Genomic DNA, 20,001 nt, shown 5'->3' on the forward strand with positions numbered 1-20,001 from the left:
TTGCTAACCCTACACAAGAGGAGCATGTCAGTGGAGTTTGTGAGAGAGGTGATTATCTCCCCACTGGGGCCTGGCACTCTGTCCCCCACCCCCTCCTCTCTGCCCGCTGCCACCCCAGCTCCTCCACTAGACTCTGCTCTGGACAGAGACCTGGAGGCAGCCCTGGGCTGGCGCCCCCCCCCTTCCTTTTCCCACCTTTCCTTTTCTCCCTCTCCTCACCCCATGTGGGGAGGAAACCTTGTTAGCAGTTTCTGGTTTAGTCCCGGTCCGTATGCTGAGAAGGTTGGTGGGGTGACTCCAGGGAGGGGGGTGCGCAGCATCTGGGTCTCCCTGGGCAGCCCTGTCCAGCTGTCTGACTACTGGTGATCACTGTCAGGGGTACTCGTGGCGGCAGCTCTTCCGAAGGCATAACTGTAGCCCGCAGCACAGCAAGGGTAGTGAGACCACCTCCTGAAGGACCGCCAGTGAATCCCCTCATCTCACACCCCAGCAAGAGCCAGTGATGTCGCTGTGCTGGCAGCTGGCTTAATTTTTAAAAAAATAGTTTTTGATTTCAAGGCTCTTCAAGTGAGATATGTTATTATAGAAAAACTTAAAAATATATTTAAACAAAAGGAAAAGCCCTTCTTTCTTCCCCACCCAAAGTTAATGTGTTGTAATATTTTGGTGAATTTCCTTCCAGTTCTCCCCACCACCACCCCCCCCACCCCCCGCCCCACGTGTACCCAGCTCTTTGTGTGGTTTTTCCCTGTGACAGGTGTTTTAAGTCTTTACCGGTCTTATCCCACATCCTGATGGTTGGCAGTGTTCCCACCTTTCCTGCTTCCTGGCACCTCTTCCCTGGGCCTTCCCGTTGGCTGCTCAGGGCTTATGTTTGGCCAGGTGTAGAAGAATGAGCATGGATCCAGCCTTCCTAACTCTCTGGGTGACTTTCAGAAGCCCAGGAGAGAGGAATCCAGATCTCGTGCCCCCCCTCTCCCCCCATGAGTGGCTGGCCACTGGGTACTGGGTGAGGCCAGGTGGAGACTTTGGGGTCTGAGTGTGCAAGGACTCTGGGGTAGGTGCGTTGATTGTGGCAGGTGTGCCCCCTTGTGCTCCCACTGGCTCTGTTTCTCAGTCTTCTCTGCAGGTTTCATGCTGCTGAGTTGGGCTTGGCACCTAGAGGTTGTATGCACGGTGGTAGTCTATTTACTTGTTTCTGCCTGTGTGTTTTTATTTCAACCAGAAGTGAACTGAGAGCAATCACAAAGTTTTCTTGACTTGCAATGCTTATTGCATCTTATCTACGGCATGGGCACCAACCTCAGATAAGTGTCTGATTTATGTGAACTTCCCAGTCTGGAGAGCCCAGTAAATTGGAGTCACAGGATTGGAAGGGAATAGAAACATCAGTGAATCTGTCTCTAGCAGTTTGCCTTGTAATGTTTGCATTACCTCTAGAACAGATGCAGTTACCTCAGTCCCACTCAGACACCTCGGAGAACAATGCCTTGACTCATGTTAGGGTCACCTACTCCTGTTTGAACCATTTCTGGATTTCAGTCATAAATGATCTCTAGGAACATTTGGGTAGTACTTTATACGTTTATAAAGTATCTTACTCCAGAGCATTATCTGTTTAGATATAGCTGAGAGGTAAAGAAAGGCCTCCAAATACACTGTCTAGTAGATGTTTGAAGTCAAATTGGTTGCCTAAGCCCTAGAGCTGATAAGTGGAGCAAATGGGGCTCAAACCCAGCTCTTCTGACTCCCAGCATGGCTCTCTTTCCCTCTCATCTGTTGTAGATAGAAGGTTCTTCCTTCCCGTGACTGAAGTTTCCTTCTCTGGAGCTTCCACTTGTTGGCATTGCTTCTCTACTTCAGAGCCACAGAAAATAAATGTTCGTTTCTCTTCCTGATGCAGTCTGAAATGTTTGAAGATAGCTGTTGTGTTGCCCACGTCTTGTCTTCTCCAGGTTAAACACCTCCAGTGCCTTCAACCATTCTTCTCTCATTCCATCATTCAGAAAGTGTTTACCGGATGTGTTCTGCGCATTAGGTGCAGGAGCGATCAGAGGGAGCCCCGGTCTTCGAGGAGCCTGATGGTGAAAGGCATAAGTCAGGAATAGTGTTTGGCTTCAGACTTCTACTCAGTCCTTCTCTTTGCAGTGAGCCCTTGTGCCACTATGCCCAGCTTTTCAATCCTCTCCAGAAAGTAAACAGTTGTCTGCTGGGTGGGAGAGGGGTGTTCACCTGGCTGGTAGTCTGAGGGCCAGGATCTGAGGGCCTTAGCTGCTCAGGCTTTTGGTATATGCCCTGTTTCCAGCCTCTGCCATGGCCCTGCTTCCAGGGGTGGTGCCTTGAGGTCCTTCAGAGCCTTCACCTCTGCTCCTGGTGTGGCTGTCGGGCCCCCGGCCCCTGTCCGCATCCTGCACCCCAGGTCTCTGCCCTCTGTTTTGCTCGGTCGCTTTCCTAGCTTCTAAAATTGCACTGACCTCTTTTCCTTTCTTCACGTTGTCTTTCCTGTTCTTTTTGCTCCTGTGGGTTCTTATGTTTTTTAAGCCTTGTTCTGTTATTTTAGTGGTTTTAGAGGGTGTTCTCTGTGTTTAACTAGAAGTTTCTCAGGCACTTTCCTGTGCTTGTACTGCAGCTAAGCTGTGGCTTCTCCATTCTGTGCTCTCATAGGATGTTTAAAAGTTATTTTAACTTCTGAATAGATTCCATTCATTTAATTAAAATAATTTTTTAGAAGATACTTGAAAATTATACATTAAAAGTCTCGCTCCCACTGGTTTCCTTCATCCTGTTCTACCTCCTACCCCCTAGAGGCAACAACTTTGATTAGTTTCTTTATGCAGATGCAAGCAAATATGGATTACTATTTTTTATCTCTCCTTCCTTTATGCAAAAATTAGTACATTGTGGCCTGTTCTGTGTGTCCCAGTGGTCTATCCACGTCAGTGCATCGAGAGCTTTTTTTGTTCTTCCTTATCGTGCTCAGCCCCCGTTGTGTGGATGGACTGCAGTTTATGTAACCATTTCCTACCAGTGAACACTAGGTTGTTTCTAGTCTTTGGCATGGCAGATCATCTGCAGTGAATGCTTCAAACATACATAGTGTCGCACGTGTGCATTTGTACTGGCAAGATAAGTTCCCTGAAGTGGAACTGGTGGTGTTTGGAGCCCAAGTGTGGGAGCCTCAGTCTCCTGGTGTTGGTCTGGGACCATTGTCTGGCTAATGACTCATCCCAAAGCATGATTTTGCCACCAGCGCCATCTGACATTGGATGTACATGGGCTGGAAATGGTTTGCCCTCTTCCCGCTGCTTCCCTCTGCTTGGGCCCAGGGGGCCCTGCTGAGGCCACCAACAGGGAGGGCTTCTGAAGGTGACATTGAACCCGGACTCTCCATGGGGTGGGGGTGGCAGATCCCATTGTGTCGGCCATATTCTCTCTCATGATTTCTAGCCCTGGCTGCCGGCACTGTACACTTTTTTTCTACTGTAGGCTCTCAAAGGCAAGAAACAATGGTTGTCTTTTCACATTTGTCATCCTAAAGGGTTTTTTCAGAGCAGCAGTTAAGGGGCTCTGGCAAAGGTGCTCGTGGCGGCCAAGCAGCTGGGGCTCATGTCACCAGCAGCCTTGTCCTCCGCTCTGGAGCAATAGAGGGCCCCTGCGAACCTCCCCCTGGAGCCTCCCCCTGGAGCCTCCCCCCTGGAGCCTCCCCCTGGAGCAGCTGGTGACGCAGATAGCAGCGTGCCGTCATCCCTGGGGGAAGCAGACTCCCCGGAGCTTAGGCAGCAGCTTCCCGAGGTTTTCAGCCAGCAGGTGGGGAGTGGGCATCTGGACTGACCTCCAGGCCCGGCTCCTCCTGATCCAGCTCTCTGCCTCGGGGAGAACTGGAGAGCTTTGTTCCTGGTCTCTAGAAAGGATAGGTAGATGCTGTCAAGGTTAGGGTGCCCCCGCTCCCGCTCTTCCTCCTCATGACCCTCCTCCCACACTGGTCAGCCTTGCATCACCCATGTGGCAGGCCCCTTCCCCGGCCTAGATTTGGTCTTTCTCAGACACTCGGCCTCTCTTTCTTCCTAACCACTGCTCATACGCCTGCCCCCCCCCCCCGAACTGCCGTCCCAACTGGTCTTTCCTCTCCCCACTCTCTGCCCTTGCCCATGGGGAGCTACTAAACACAACAGTGAGCTTCGCCAAAGGTCATTCTTTGTTGATGCTATTTATTCCTGCCGGTTTGCTGAAAGTTAGAAAGAGCCTGAGACACTGTCAAACCCCCAGATTCCTGGGAGGAAGGGGATTTCTTGAGCTGCCTGGGGAGCTGTAGCTAAAGCCACTGTTTGTGAGAAGACATTTGGTTAAGCACCTCTGGGGCTCTGCGGGGACGGCGAGGTGGGCAGGACCAGATCGCTCACCCCCTGCTCCTCCACTGAGGGGTTTCCGGTGAGCCCCGGTAGCAGGCCACATGAGCCACGGTGGCTCTGGCCAGGGGGCTGGATTTCGTAAGGGCTGCCCCAGCCCCGGGCTTGCTCTGAGCTCTGCCTGTTTTTGGTCTTCCAGTCCGCAGCCGCCACAGCCCCAGGTCCCCGAGACTCCCTGGGCAGATGAGGGCGGCTCCGTTTATCACCTGACCGACGAAGACTTTGACCAGTTTGTGAAGGAACACTCCTCTGTCCTCGTCATGTTCCACGCCCCATGTGAGTGGAACCTTGCTCCTCCCGCCACATCCTTTCCTCCCTGAGCCTAGGGTGGGCACTGCTCTGGAACGCGAGTCCAGTGAGCACTTGCCTGTCGGACGCCTCTTCATGCCGGGACACCCTGGTGCCAGGCGAGGTCCCCGCCCTTATGGAAGGGCCCACCCTGCGTCACCATCAGGGCAGCACCGATGTCCTGCTCGGGTCACAGGGCCCCTAAGCTCAACCTGGTGGACCTGAGTGCCTTCCTCTCTAGTCAGCACGAATTGGGAAATGCAAACGAATTTCCCAGAATTGGAGGACTTAGGACTGGAAGGGCCCTTAGATACCAGCTAGAACAGTAATCACCCCTAATCTAGGTGGGGAAATTGAGGCCCCCAACAGGGCCTGTATCTTGCCCAGCAGCTGAGAGGGTACAGTGAGGCCAAGGCCAGAGCCTCAGCTCCCCCAGCATCTAGAATGCCTTCCTTCTGCTTCAGCCTGAAAGTTTCATAGCCTGAAGCAGCCACAGTGGATCAGGGAAGGGAAATGTGTGAATGCTGTAAAAGGCGTCTGCAATAATGGCTGGAAGGCCTGTAGCTCAGGAATTTCCTAGGCCAGTGTCCTCCCCATTCCCATGGAGAATGGAAAATTGATTGTAATTTGTTTCCAAGAGGGAGAAGGTTGCTCCTAGGAAGGTGAGCAAGGGGATGACAGCCCGGGGATGCAGAGTTCCTGGGAAAGGAGGGCCCACCCCATGGGTGAACAAGGTGGGTCCTCAGCACCCTGGGACAGGTGCATATGTGGGCTGGGGCGGGGGGGCTCTTCTCTGAGCTTCTTGCCAGCTCTTCGGCCCAGTGATGGTAGGGACGAGACTGTGAAGAAGAAAAACAGGCAAGAAATAACTGTTTTGTGGAGCAGTGCCATAACCATCCAGTCCATGGAGGTACATTGAGCGAGGAGAATGTCATAGTCATTCTTCATATCCATTCCGTCATATCCATTCAATGTTGCAGTGGTAGGAGGGGTCTTTACGCTAACAGCTGTGTATCACCCTGAGGTGATACAGTGGCTCTCCACAGGGTCAGCTCCTGTCATGTTCCCCATAGCACCGCTAGGCCAGGATGCCAAGCCCCGTTTTACAGATAAGGAGACTGTCTCACAGAAATGGCCCGAATTGTTCACTGCTCCGTAAGTGCGGTACTGCTGACCCCCTGGTCTGCCAGCGCCCCCTGCCCCCCGCCTCGGGGTATCACATGGGTTTGGTTAGTCGGGAGCTATTCATAAGCGACTCGCTCACTGCTAGGGATTTCCCCAGCTCCTTCTTTCTAAGAATTGCCAAATTCTTGAGAGAATCCAAAGGAAAACTCTTCCTATGACCCTTCTTCTGAATTTCTAGAAAACTGACAAAACACCCCCAAAAGCTAAGTTTCAAAGAGCCTCCTGATAAAGGGCAATGATGGGGCCCTAGGAGCACTTCACCCCCAGCCCTGCCCGGGCCTTAGTGAGCATGTTGGGTGTCCACCTGGCTGACATGTGCTCTCCCGGCCCGTCTTAGGGCTGCTGGTGGAAGCCAGGCCAGCGGGAAGTTGCGTTGCATGTACAGTTGGGGTCAGCCCGCCTGCATCCCTGTCCCAGCAGTGCAAGCAGGTACTGGCTGGCTGTTTACACTTCCTCCCTGGGAACGTCGCCCCTTGCAGCCTGACAGTGCAGAGTGGTTTGAGCAGTGGTTTGTGGTTGATGCATCTCAGTGTGCAGAGTGTATATCCCCTGTGACGAATCTGGTACATTATCCAAAAACAATACGTTTGTCTGTGTTCTTTCTTGTAGTCTTAGGTTGTGAGCAACCCATTGTAGGAGCTGATGCTTGCAGGGTCTGGGGCCTGGAGCCTGTCCGTAGTGTCCCTCCCTTTCCCTTCCCTCGTTACTCTTGCTCTTCCCTCCCTGAACCAGAAGGATCTTGTTCATCACTTCCCTCCTCCCCCACCCCTGCCCCACTCTGTGGGCATGGAGTAAGGGCTTAATGGATGAGAAACAAACCAATGAAGTTGTTTAGAGCTAAGTGAGAGAAAGAGAACTAGGAACCAGATAGCAGCTTTTGTTTTCTCCATCGGTCATTGCTATTAATAAATATTTTGAAAGCCACCCCACTCCATGCAGAGCCCTCTCGAGGGGGCTCGGATTTCAAACTTAGCAAACAGAGACGTCTGAGGCTTCCGCTGGTGGGTGTCTGCTTGTGAGGAACCCTGCATTCTCTGATGAGGTGCCTGCCAGCCCCCTCGCTGTGCGTGTGTGTGTGGGCTTATCTCTGCTCGACTGACAGTGACAGGGATCAGGGCAAAAGCATGCAGTGAAGCTTCCTGTTAAAGCCCCCATTGAGTCATCTCTCTACACAGTCCCTCCGTATCCAGGAGCATGGTTTGTCACCTGGGAAGGGATGGACTGCCTGTGGTTTTTGAGAGAATTCGGAACCCAGGAGGGGACAGCTGGGAGCAGAGAGCTCTTGGCTGCCTCCCTGTGCAGCTCATGCTAGAGTGCTCCAGAGAACCCACAGTGCTTGTGAAACCACTTGTGTGGTGTTTGAGTGACCCAAACGTCAGGAGGCCAGAGGCTGGCAGTGCTGTTCCTAGGTTTCCCAAGTGCATAAAAGGTGAATTCTGGAAATCACAGCAATATGACAGGTTTCCATCCCAAACCAAACAGGGAGAGTTTTAGAAACAGACCATATTGGAGACTTAGAAAAACAAGTTGGGATCTATCAACAGAGAAGACCATAGTTTCTATGAAGGATGAAGGATCCTTGGATGTACTTGGTTTGTTTCTTGTGCAGATTAGATTACTGGGTTGATGAATTAGCATGTCTTTGTTTTATCAAAAGCGAGTCTCGCTTTCCTGACTGTGATGGGGGAAAAGGGGCGGGATGGGGCCCGCCTAACTAGAGCACCTTCTTAGTGCTGAATGACTATGAGTCCAGCTTGGGTCAGTCTGGAGGGTGGTACTTGTTTTTTAGTCAGCAGTTTTGTTAAAACTATAAAAAACAAGGCATACTTCTGAATCTGCAAAGGTTAGAGCTGGAAAAAGGATAGCTAGCTAAAATATTGAACAATTGCATTTAAGGTTTTTGAAGATGCCAACAGACTGAAATAGTAAGGCTCAAACTGAAAAGCTGAATTTATTTTTATGACTTTCTGGTAATTAAAGAGGAATGCATGTACATTTTATAAAGGGATAATACGGGAAAATATGGAGAAGAAAATTCACATTTGTGATACTGACTCCCAGAGAGAGCCACAGTCCCTCTTTACACTGTTATTTCTATGCACAGAGTATATGCTCAATGTCTGTTCCTTCCCGGGTTCTGCTGTGAAAGGCCAGGAAGAAAAAGGGTCTTCATCTTTCCACCTGACTGGTGCCTGCCCCGGGGTGGGTGCTTCCTGGCATGTGTAGGTTCCAGAGGCAAATTACTTGGTTCTGTGCCTAGAACTTTCATCGGGTGCCTCTGGAGCTACACTCCTGGGTTCTTGGCAGGAAAGGCACCCGTGCCCCTCATTGTTGCATATCCTCCACTGTCCGGTGGTCTGCTTCTTTACCCTCTTTTCCAGCTTTCCTGCCACTTCCTTCCCACCTCAGCCTCATCACCTTCTCTCGCTTCCCCTTCACTTCTAGCTGGAGTGGATTAGAAACCTCACACAGATCCTTCTGCATCCTCTGCATCTGATACCTGAGTCATCACTGAGCAAATAAGCACGAGCCCAGCACACGGTGGGCCCCTCCACGTACATGAGCTCCAGTCCTGGCCCATGAGCAATGGGCTCTGAGAGGAGAGTGTGCACTGCACGGGGCAAGGACAGAGCCTGGGCCTCAGTAGAGCCCTGGGGGCAGCCCTCCATCGCTCAGCACTTCCACCTTTGTCATCCATCTGGCCGCCAGTGCGGGGCCTGGCATGGGTGTGGAGGCTGCAGCACCAGGCCCAGCTCTGTGGTCCCCCAGAGGACAAACATAGTGTCCACAAAGGGTGTGGCAGCAGGACACGGACTCCTGCCACTCCAAGGGGCCTTTTGTTTCTTTCTGCAGCGTCCTGAAGGAGAAAAGTCAGACGATACGTTGTCATTCATCTTCTTGTCACTGTGTGCTTTGCTGCAAGAACACCCACCCGCTGCTCCTTCTCCATGTACCTCCATGAGGCCAGGGGAGGACACAGTGCTGTAATAACACTGTCTGAGAGAGCATCACTCCCGTGGGGATGGCAGAAAAAACATGGGGGCTCCCAGGGAGGGTGTCCCTGAGGAGCAGCTTGTCTCTCCCATGCGCCCCTGCCCCATCCACCCCCTTTCCTTGCCAATAGGCCCAGATGTTTTCTTTCTTTCTTCCTTTCTTCCTTTCTTTCTTTCTTTCTTTCTTTCGTTCTTTCGTTCTTTCTTTCTTTTCTTTCGGTTTTATTTATTTGAGAGAGAGAGAGCACAAGCAGGGGAAGGGCAGAGGGAGAGGGAGAAACCGACTCCTCATTGAACAGGGAGCCCGATGTGGAGCTCGATCCCAGGACCCCAAGATCATGACCTGAGCCGAAGGCAGATGCTCAACTGACTGAGCCACCCAAGTGCCCCCCAAATGTTTTCTTAGAAGTGTGTGCTGGAGGCTGCTGGGCCTGGCCTGCCTTCCAGGAACTGGGCTGTCTCTTTGGATTTGGTGGCAGATCCCTGTCAGACTCCAGATTTTCTGCTTCTTAGTTTCTGTCTTATTCTCAAGTAATATGACCTTGGTGAAAATCTGGAAAGTACAGAGAAGTATAAATGACATTGGGAAAAAAAACTAGCTATAATCCTATTATCCACAAGCAACCATTTTTCACTTAGTTTCTAGTTTCTTTTCTTCCCCCTTGTTTTTAATTTTTTTAAATTAACATATAGGTAATTGACTAATTTTTCTGACATGTGTAGATTTGTGTAACTGTCATGCCATAAATAACTCCTTCGTGCTATCACTTTTATTTTTTAATTGCACAAATAAAGTAAGGATAATATTTGCAGCATTTTTGTTGCTGGCCATGCGAGGTTCAAGGGAGACATAAGACTGTAGTGCACCCAGTGAAAGCCCGGCTCCCCACCCTGTCCCCTGACCAGAGTTGACCATTGCTACCAGTCAGTACATCCTTCTTCTGTGCTTCTACCCAAATAACAGTGTTTTTCTTTTTGTTTTTTATGTAAATAGGATCATTTCCTGTCTTCTTTTCTGCGGCTTGCTTCTTTTCACTTACCAGTGGGTCTTGAAGATGTTATTGTGTACATGTAGATGTTGGTGTATAAATCTACGGGACCTTTCTAACCATTGACTAGTATTTAATAATTGAGATGGAGATTTTAAATCGTTCCCCGTTGATAGACATTTGCCGCCAGACTTTGGTTATTCAAACACAACGCAGTGAACATTTGTAAACCTATGTATTTGGGAACGTGTCTAAGTATTTATGACTAACTCCTGAAACTGCAGTCCTGGGCTACTGGATAAGTGTGTTTGAGCTTTGATAGATACTGCCAGCTTCCCTCCAGAAAGGTTCCACCACCCCTGGCGGTTTGTGACAGAGCCCGCACCCCAGCGCTGTGTGACAGGGCCTGAATCCTAGCCAGCTGTGGACGCCGTCCGCCTCTTATGTTCCTGCCAAACTGGGCAAAAAGGCAGCTTGTCCACAGTTCCCTGGCTTCCAGAGAAATCGAGTGTCCTTTCATGTGCTAGTCAGCCTTCTGTATTTTTTCTGTGAACCACCTATTCGTATCCTTTGCCCATTTTTCTACTGGGTTGTCTTTTTCTCCTTGAGCTGGTACTCTGTACTTATGGGTAGTAATCTTCATCTGTTTCTGTGTTCCAGATGTTCTCTTTGTAGCCTGTGGCCAGCTTTAACTTTCTTTATGGTGCCTTTCATGCACAAAAGCTTTGCATTTTGTGTGGCCAAATACTAAGTAGAATATTTATGGGGCACCTACTATGAATTAGGCATTCCTTCTAAGCACTTTCCATATACTAACTCATTTAATATTCACAACAAATCTTATGAGGTAGATATCATGATTATCCCCAGTTTACAGGTTAGGAAAGAAAGGCACCAAAAGGTCGAGAAACTGGCCAAAGGTCACTAAGCCAAAAAGGTGGTGCCAGGTTTAAAACCTGCACGCCTGAGCCTTCTGTAAGCCTGCCTTTCCCCACCCCGACTTCTGCAATTCATGCTTGCTTGGGAAATCCATCCCTCGGATGTAAAACGAGTGCTCTGTATTTTGTTATAATATGTTTGTTTTTTTCATCTCATTCTTTAATTCATCTGGATTCTTCATTCCATTGTGCCAGATGGGAGGAAAGATTTCATTTTATTTCTCTAAGTCCTTTTTTTCCATCCATGTTTTTCCTTTACATTTTTCTTAAGATTATCTTGTATTTTCTTATGTTATTAAAAATGCTTTTCTGTACATGCTTTTTGTGGTCACATAATATTCCATTGTATAATGGCACCATAAATTACTTAACCAGCACCATAATGTTGAAGGTTCGAGTTGTTTACTGTATTTCTGCATTATAAATCACACTGCAGAGAACAGTTTTATGCATAAATATTTGTCCACACGTCAGATTATTTCCTTAGGATAGAAGCCTGGACGAAAAAATTTAAAAGCTTGTTATCTACATTTTCCACTAATATAAAGGAAGGGAAAAAAAAAAACCACTCTCTTTTTGCACAAGAAGAGGGCCATGTGATGGATGGAGGCATCCATCAGTGTGTGAGTCTGCCCCAGGGTATCTGTGAGTGTCTATGAGACGCTTTGTTGTGTAGACAGCTGGAAGCCTCGAAAGAGCCCTGAGGCTCTTTCTCTGGGGGGCTCATCACGATGTTAAAACATAAGTGTTTCTGCTAGCATCTGTAGGAGCCCCACTTGCCTCACATGCCCTCAGCCGTGTTCCAGGCAAGGTAGCAGGAATATGGATAGGAAAATCCAGGCTCCTATAGAGCCTCAGCCTCAAGGGAACTTTCCAGATTAATCTTGGTCCCCTGGAAAACTCTGGTTCCAGGATCCAGGAAAGTCTCCATAGCTGGTCTGTAATAAAATCATAGGTGTAATTAAAGTTAATGTAATCCAGAGGAATCGGAAAGCTTGGGGTTGACGGGAGGCTAACATTCCCATAGCCGGGAAGGAGTGTGCTCGAAGGGTTGACATGCAGCCTCTGTGCCAGGTCATGAAAATCAGCATATGCGCACTTACACAGATGATAAAAACCCAACAAGGAAGTTTGGCACTAAAACTTAATGGCCTATCAAATCACAATCAGGACATTAAAATGCAGTGGGCTGGAGTCCTGCTCCTGCGTTATAACCTCTTCTAGCTGTCCCGCAGCCCACGCCGCCAGGACATCCTGAAGGCCAGGCCCAGGGTTCTGGGACTGGGGTCAAGGCAGGCACTACCCATGACCCACGGGTCTCCAGAAGAGGTGGGTACCAGCAAAGGAGATGTTTGCTTGGCCAGACCTTTCTCCTCTTTGGGGCCTGGCCAGTCTCCTTGTCATAAACTCTCTTTACAGAAGTTTATTGCTTAGCCTTCCTATCTTGTTCAGGGAGCAGAGGGAATTGATGCTAGAAGCAAAAGCCAAGACCACTTTAGGGTATGAATGAGAGGCTGTAGAACAACATCCATAGATGTTGGGGATTTCCAGAGATGTATTCCAGACCTTGTAAGGAGCAGGAGAAGTGTATAAATGGTGGTGGGGAGGTGAGGATACATGCATAGCGACTGGCTTGGCTGCTAGTGATGCTAGATAGAGGTGTTTAGTCAAACTAGCAACTATTCAGGTACACGCATGACTCTTGCCCCCAAAGAATTTAGTCCAGTTAAACCTTTTGTGCTCAGGTGTAAACCTGAACAATATACCATGAGGTTAATTCATCCAAAAAGTATGTGGACTCATCCTCAGTACCAGGGATGTGATGGTGAGCTAGACAGACAGCCAAGCCTGTAAGGAGCTTACACTCCAGTTGGGAGGGACAGGTTCAAATAAGCAGATTACCCTAACTGTTTTGAGTACGGTTGAGAAAATAAACCAGATACTGGAAGAGAGCATGATGTGTGAGGCTCCTTTGGGTCAGATGGTCAGAGGATTTCTCTGTGGAAGTGAAATTTGAGCTAAAGCCTGAATGATGCAAAGTGGTCAGCCATGCACAGACCTGGGGGAAAGATTGTGTTCCAGGTAACTGCACGTGAAGAGCCCTGAGGTAGAAATGAGCTTGGTCTGATAGAACAGAAAGAAGGCCACGGGCTGCGGAGTGGAGGACAGGTAGGAGAGTCAGATGGTGTGTGGCTTATGGCCATGGTAGAATTTGGCTTTTAATCCACCTGTGATGGGAAGCCCTTGCAGAATTTTAACCAAGGGAATTTGATCTGATTTATGTCTTTGAAAAGATGTCCTGGCTGCTCTTAAATATCAGAAGACAGCAATAGAACAGTCACAAGGCAGTCCAAAATTAAATGCCATGGAAACGTATGAATAAGAAGTACTTTGTGAGTAGAAGAAGAGTGGATGGTTGGGTGGGAACGAATGGACGACTCGAAGCAGGGGCTGGAGCTTGGTAGGCACTGTGTGGAGATGCCTGGTCCATCGGGGCCGCTGCTGTGGTGAGAGGAGCGGGGGCTGGTGGACAGGAGAACTTTGGAGAAAAGATGGGCTCGTGTGGACACAGTGATGGGAACTCCAGCCAGAAGATCCAGCTTAATCCCATATTGGGGCCCCAGGTTTATCACTTCAGCTCCCGGAGCCACCATTTCTGGCTCTAACGAGCTTTGTCTTGTCTGTCTCATTGGGCTGCCAAAGAAAGTGTGTGGAAGCCCAGTACAGAGGGCAAATACTTTCTTTATTTGAAGGAGAGCCCTGGGAGACAGGGTTGGAAGTTCAGGAGAGAGGCATGAGTGCAAGCTCAAGAGTCTGGACGTTTCCTGGCATATCTTCTACCTCTCCCTCCTGTGTCCACGACAGACCCTTCCTCCCAGTGAGCCAGTTCTCAAGCTCAGAGTCCATCTCAGGCCCACCGGTCAGAGAAGCTGGCCAGTGATATGGAGTCAATTTACCACCTCGCAGGGCAGTGGCATCAAAGGGCCAGAACCTCATAAAGGTTTGAAAGTGAATTTTCTCATCTTCAGGGCTCCTGCAATATGGACAGGGATATTTTGGAAAGAAATGGTGGTTTTCTGTCAGTGGCAATGTCTGGCTTTTCTCCTCCTTCCCCCACCCCCACTCCATCCCACTCCATCCCACTGCCCACCTTGACCATGGGCCATGCTGGCACTGGCCTGACCGCAGCATTCATATCCTGTTTAGGGGAGAGGGTGGTCAGGGGTGCATTGCCCTGCCTCTCCTGCCTTCTTTGGAGGCCAGTTGGAGCCTTGAGCCCAGGTCCTTGTGGGCCTGCCCTGGTGTTCTCCCTTCTGCCTCCTGGGCTGAGTGGGTCTGACTCAGGCCACTCACTTCCTCCTCTGCAGGGCAGGCTGAATTCTTGGGTGACAGAGCAGTATCAGGAGTGAGCTTCCTTTTCTCAACTTGTCTTCATGTAAGGTGAGCCTCCACCACCCCAGTCAGGGAAGGCCACCCTAGCATCAGGAGAATGGGGTGGTTGGCATCTTGGGACAGGTTGCAAGGAGCTGTCAGCCTGGAGGTAGGCCTGGGGGTGGGGAGAGGGGAATCCCCTTTAAGAGTTCTAGAAGCCCTTCATCCCAACCGTAAGCTCCCAAAGAATGACTTATTCCTTTTATTTTAGTGAGAACCAAAAAAAAAAAAAAAGTTCATTTTAATATATTCCATATTATGTCAGTAGAATCTTCCTGAGAATATCTCATTACATGGATCGGTGTGAAAGGGTACCCAAGCCTGGACACCCGTGGGGACAACTCTGTGCTCTTCTGCCCCACCTCTCATGGGAAAGTGAATGCCTCAGAGTCAGGCCTCGTCTGCCTTGGCTTTTAACCTGGGGTCTGTGAGCCAGTTGGGGGATTGGATCCCTATGAAGTGATACATTAATTTGGACTATATAGGCATCCGTATGGGAGAAGGGAAGAAGCTTTATTAAATTCTCAAGAGTGTCAGTGACCCAAGAAGGCCCAGAGCCCCAACCTGAGCCAAGAAAGACATTCTCCCTTTTGCTGCTGTGGGTGGCTGTGGTGTGCAGGGAGCGTGGGGAGAGGCCAGTGTGGTGGACTGCGGGCTGCGTGTTTTCCATCTGGGGGGTGGTTCAGTGGAGTAGAAATAGCACTGCATGCTCTATATGCTTCAGGCACATTCTGTTAAATGGGCTTTTGTGGTTGTTCCTGAGAATCTGCAAGGCATCTTTGTTTGAAATTGTTTCTTTGGGGAAAACATATTTTCAGTTCCAAACAACCAACTTACCAAAACAAAACAAAAAACCTTTGTAACCTGATGGCTTAGAAAGTTAACAAATGGGTTGTGATAGCCCTAAATGTTTCTTTCTACAAAGTGACATTCTTAATGTTTCAGTGTCATGACAACCTTGATACCCCTATGGTTCATGGGGTCCCGAGTGGGCTCTAGTCAGACCATGAGCCCATAGGTGTCCCTCATCCTTGGGCCCATTTGAGAAGGACCAGCATGCCGGTGCAGCTGAGAATCGTAGCTGCTCCCTGGGCTGGATGCCATCCGGGAGTGTTGCATCCACTGATCATCTCATGGCTCCCGAGTGCTCCGTGCAGAGGAGGAGCTCGGCAGCTCTCTGCCCTCGGAGCTGGATGATCACTTACGGTTTCTACTATCAGTGTGCGTGGGGTGTACAGCGTAGCCACTGTGGAGCCCCTTGTCCCTAGAAGGGACGGGTGCGCAGGCACGGAGGAAGCTGGGGACGGGCAGGAGTGGAAGGCACATGTTTGTGTCCCGGTGCCACCTGGGGCTGAGCTCTGCGGGAAGACCTGGAGGAGACAGGCATTTTTGCCCCAGCCACGTGCTCCGATGGAAGCAGGAGAGCCCTTCCCGTGGCTCAGTGGCTTCTGCAGGCTGTCGGAGGTCCCCCCTGCTAATACTGGGGTGTCTGTCTGCCTCCTGTTTTCCCAAGTCAGTTATGAGAATCGCGGTGCTCTCGGGCTGCCACACAGCAGCACCCATCATGAGAAGGCCGAGGTTTGCCCTTGCCTGCTGCTTAGCCTGCTTCCTGCCTGGAAGGGTGAACCTGGCTGTGTGGGGGCCAGAGCCGGTCTGGACCTCCTCGCTTCACGGCCCCGGCAGCATTAGAAGCCAGGAGGTACTCTCTCTGAAAACGAAAGCCATGTACAAATGTCCTGATAGCACCTATCAAAGTGCTTGTTTGCTTTTTAATGTATCACATTTTATTATTCGCGACGTTACTGCATTTGCATGCCGGTAAGGAGAGGGCAGAGCAGTCTTTATACCAAGAAAAAGGCATTTGAAAATGACGGGACAGATCCCTGTGCCTATCAGATCATATGTCCTCCCATGTGGGGAGGAATGTATTCTTGCTTCTGTGAATGCTTATTCTTGCTTCTGTGAATGCTTATTCCCAATTCAAGGCGCAGACTCCCTTCTGCCCTGGAGGAGGGGATGACAGGTAGTGGCACGGTGCTGGGAAGCACATACAGACTGTGGCCGTGGCCTCCAGCCACATTGCTTGGGTTCTCAGCCCCGCTCTGTGACCTGTGGCTGTGTGCGTAACCTTGGCCAGTCACCCACCCTCTTGGTGCCTTAGTTTTCTCATCTGTAAAATGGAGATAACGTCAGCTTATACTTTGTAGGGCTGTCGTGAGGCTATAAAGCGCTTAGAGCAGTGCTTGGCACACAGGACCTACACACACACGCACGCACACACACACACGTTGCCAGTATTTTTTATGTAGTTACTTCATTTTTGCCTCTCGCACTCCTTCCCCCTCCCCCACTGAGTGGATTAGGGAAAAGATTTCTTTCCTCCGTGCTGGCGCTTCTTTTCTCTCAGGTAGCCCTGGTGTCTGGGAATAGGGCGCAGCTGTCTTACAGAGGCAGGCGACATCACTGGAGCCTCCATGCCATGGGAGTGGTTTCTCTTGATTTCTTCCCACAGGGTGTGGACACTGTAAGAAAATGAAGCCAGAGTTTGAGAATGCAGCGGAAGTCCTCCATGGAGAAGCAGACGTAAGCTTCCTTTCCGTAATCTCCCCCCACCATTTTCCTCTAAAGACTAAATGACATGGATCCTCACAGTGACTTTTCCCTGCAAGCTCCCGGAGGCCTGCAGTACTTCATTGTCCCCAAGTACACATGTCTTAGATCGGCGGGGTCCCTAACAGGGATGGAGGGGTGCAGAGAGACTCTAGGGTCGTATTCCCACACTGTCCATGTGGCCTCTGCCAGGTCCTGGCCCTGGGGTGAAGCCCCAAAGTTCAGCCTCTTTTCTCTGGGACCATGGCTATTGGGAACAGTCATCGTCTACACAACCTGATTGGTGGGGTGGATTTAAACGTCTCGTTTCAGCCCACAAATGAGAAATCATGGACATTCCAGTGGACACATCCTGGGGATATATCTGAGCCCAGGGGGCCAGCCACCCCCAGTGAAATGCTGGCAGGTCCTGGGTGGGTTGGGGGCTGGCGTCTGGGCTCCTCTTCTGCCAGCACCGCGTCTGAGGCTGTCATGCATGGTTGGCCTCTCCCCCATCCCAGAGCTCTGGTGTCCTTGCAGCTGTCGATGCCACTGTCAACAAGGCCCTGGCAGAGAGATTCCACATCTCCGAGTTTCCTACACTGAAGTATTTTAAGAACGGAGAGAAATCCGCCGTGCCTGCGCTCAGAACAAAGAAGAACTTTATTGAGTGGATGCGAAAGTAAGTGTGGTGGTCTCAGCACATCCTGACTCCTGGCCGCCGGCCCCTGGAGCTGGCCTGGAGGACACAGAGTAACGGTTAGGGGCTGCTGACCTTGGCTCAGGGCCACGGGAGCCAAGGCGGACTTGACTTCCCCAATTCTAGAGCCACCTCTGGTGTGCTGGCCACATGTCCCCATCCAGCAGGTCACTGGCAGCCTCCCTGGATGCAGTTTCACCGGCACCAGGGGCAGCGGGTGGTATCGAGGTGCTTGTTTAAAGTGCAGATTCTGGGGCGGCTGTCCCTGAGGCTTTGATTCGGGAGGTGGGAGTGGAACCCTCAGCCGTAGTGTTTTGAGAAATACCTGCTTATAGAATGGAAGCAAAGTTACCACTAGGTTCAGGAGAGACTTCTGGGAAGAGGTGAGGGCACTGGCAGGGTCCTGGTCTCAGCTTCTCCCACTTTGTCCTGCTCATCACTGGGAGCATGTTCAGTGGTTTGCTTCCAGAAGAGACAAGGTACTCACCCTCTTGGGCCTCTTGGTGTCAGAAGCAGGTTGCTATTCACACCTGCCTCTCTAGCCTCCCTCTGGTGCCAGGGCTGGTACACTGGGAGGATTAGCCGGGTGGGGGTTCAGGCAAGTCCTTGGTGCTTGCACTTGTGGTTAGAGAGCCCAGGGAATCCGGAGTGGCCTGGATGCACGTAGTGAGTGAGCACCGAGGATCTGTGTCCCTTCTGTGCGTCGTCCCTGCTGCTGAGCGCCTGAAAAGCACTTAGGGTAAAAGCATGGGTATTGGAGTCTGAGAACCCTGCACTCAGATGGTGACCCTGGGCCATTTACTTGACCCCACTACACCCCAGTTTCCCATCTGGAAAATGGAGACAGCACTTTCCCAAAGGCTTGTCTAGAGAATTAAATTAGACTACTGTGCTTATCATGGTGTGTAGCGTGGCAGTACTCAGAGAGAGGAAGCTGTTTTTATTGTGGACGTCAGCTGTTACGTGGGGCTATAACAGACAGCATCGCCCCATAAGTGGTGATACCTTCCCAGGCTTTGCCAGTTGCTTTTTTATCTGCTGCCCATTTCACACTCAGATCCTATGAGGTCAGAGTTTTTTGTTTCTGTTTTTTTTTTTTAGATTTATTTATTTGAGAGAGAGTGTGTGTGTGAGTGGGGGGAGGGGCAGAGGGAGAGAATCTCAAGCAGACTCCCCGCTGAGTGCAGAGCCCGACATGATGTGGGGCTCGACCCCACTCGAGATCATGACCTGAGCCGAAACCAAGAGTCAGAAGCTCAACCAGCTGAGCCTTGCAGGTGCCCCCAGGTCAGAGTTTTTATTCCTGTTTCCTTGATGAAGGAACTGAAGCTCAGAGAGGTTAGGAGCCTTGCCTAGACACAAACAGTAGCTCTTTTGGGAGCTTGGAAAGAATCCTCAGGCAGAGCATGAACGGCAGATAGCTCCGAGATGAAGGAACTTGTCACCCAGGAGCAGGGTGAGCAGTGTTGGGTGAGGCCGGTGGCATTTCCAGGCTTGTGCACAAGTGGGGTGCTGTGGGTGACTGAGACACGCTCGCCAGCAGGCCGGCCTGGGGAGGCAGGGGCCCAGGCAGAGGAGCTTCTGTCCCTGTGGCAAGATGATAGCTGACACCTGGAGGGCTGTCCTGCCCAAAAGGGGCTCGGGTCTTCCACACCTTCACAAAATGGCTTCCTGATAGGCTTCTCAGAGGGAATCAGAATATCTTCATGGATGGTACAGATTTGTTCATGTTTAAACTCAGCTTTTGAATTGCATTTTAGAAAGGATGCGAAGTGACTTCTTCCTGAGTGCTCCTCTGGGTGAGGGTGGAAGTGCTTGCCCTTACGCAAACCTCTCCTTATGACTGTCTCCCTTCCCCCCCACTGCAGCCCTGAGGCCCCGCCACCCCCAGAGCCCACCTGGGAAGAACAGCAGACCAGCGTGTTGCACCTGGCAGGGGACAACTTCCGGGAGACCCTGAAGAAGAAGAAGCACACCTTGGTCATGTTCTATGCCCCTTGTAAGTAGCTGGGTGTGAGGCCAAGGGGCGGGCCAGACCAGACCAAGAAGATCCTCCCCAGGGGCCAGGGCAACCACAGGTGGACTCTGGGCTCCTCTGTACTGTGAACAGGGCTCCCCGGTCTCATTCCAGGCTGAGGCCCTTCAAAATCCAGGGCCTCCTTCTGTCAGTTCTGTCAGGGTCTCTCCTTCTTTCTGGGGAGCCTTTCTCCCATCAGTCCTAAAGTCCTCTGCTCCTGTTTGTGGCAGGAACCTGCCATAAAATTATTCGGTCTCCTCCTGTCCCTGGAATCTTCTAGGCTGCCTGCCTCCCACCTGCCACTTCCTTCCACCCCTTGGCTCCCTCCATCCCACTGGGCACTGACTTCACCTTCAAACCTTGGAATTTAGCTGACCCCATCTTGGCCTCTGCTTTCCTTATCTTCCTGAGCATCCCCAGCCCAGCCCCCTCCCTGATCTTCCCACGTGGCTTTGGCGCCATCG

At 50.7% G+C, this 20,001-nt stretch overlaps 1 protein-coding gene across 4 annotated transcripts in view; it reads left to right on the forward strand.

The window, feature by feature from the left end:
• The window catches only part of PDIA5 (protein disulfide isomerase family A member 5), a 91,865-nt gene that overhangs the window by 58,587 nt on the left and 13,277 nt on the right, over positions 1-20,001 (forward strand). For all 4 annotated transcript variants that reach the window (XM_064570528.1, XM_064570456.1, XM_064570496.1 and 1 more), the window contains 4 exons: positions 4,546-4,682; positions 16,744-16,814; positions 17,342-17,502; positions 19,389-19,519. In XM_064570528.1, coding sequence (XP_064426598.1) covers positions 4,546-4,682; positions 16,744-16,814; positions 17,342-17,502; positions 19,389-19,519 — 500 coding nt within the window. The remainder of the gene's footprint in view (positions 1-4,545; positions 4,683-16,743; positions 16,815-17,341; positions 17,503-19,388; positions 19,520-20,001) is intronic.

Source organism: Mirounga angustirostris, unplaced genomic scaffold (genome assembly GCF_029215605.1).
Source record: "Mirounga angustirostris isolate CCGP_5_RB_7025 unplaced genomic scaffold, mMirAng1.0.hap1 SCAF_1, whole genome shotgun sequence".
NCBI lineage: Eukaryota > Metazoa > Chordata > Mammalia > Carnivora > Phocidae > Mirounga > Mirounga angustirostris.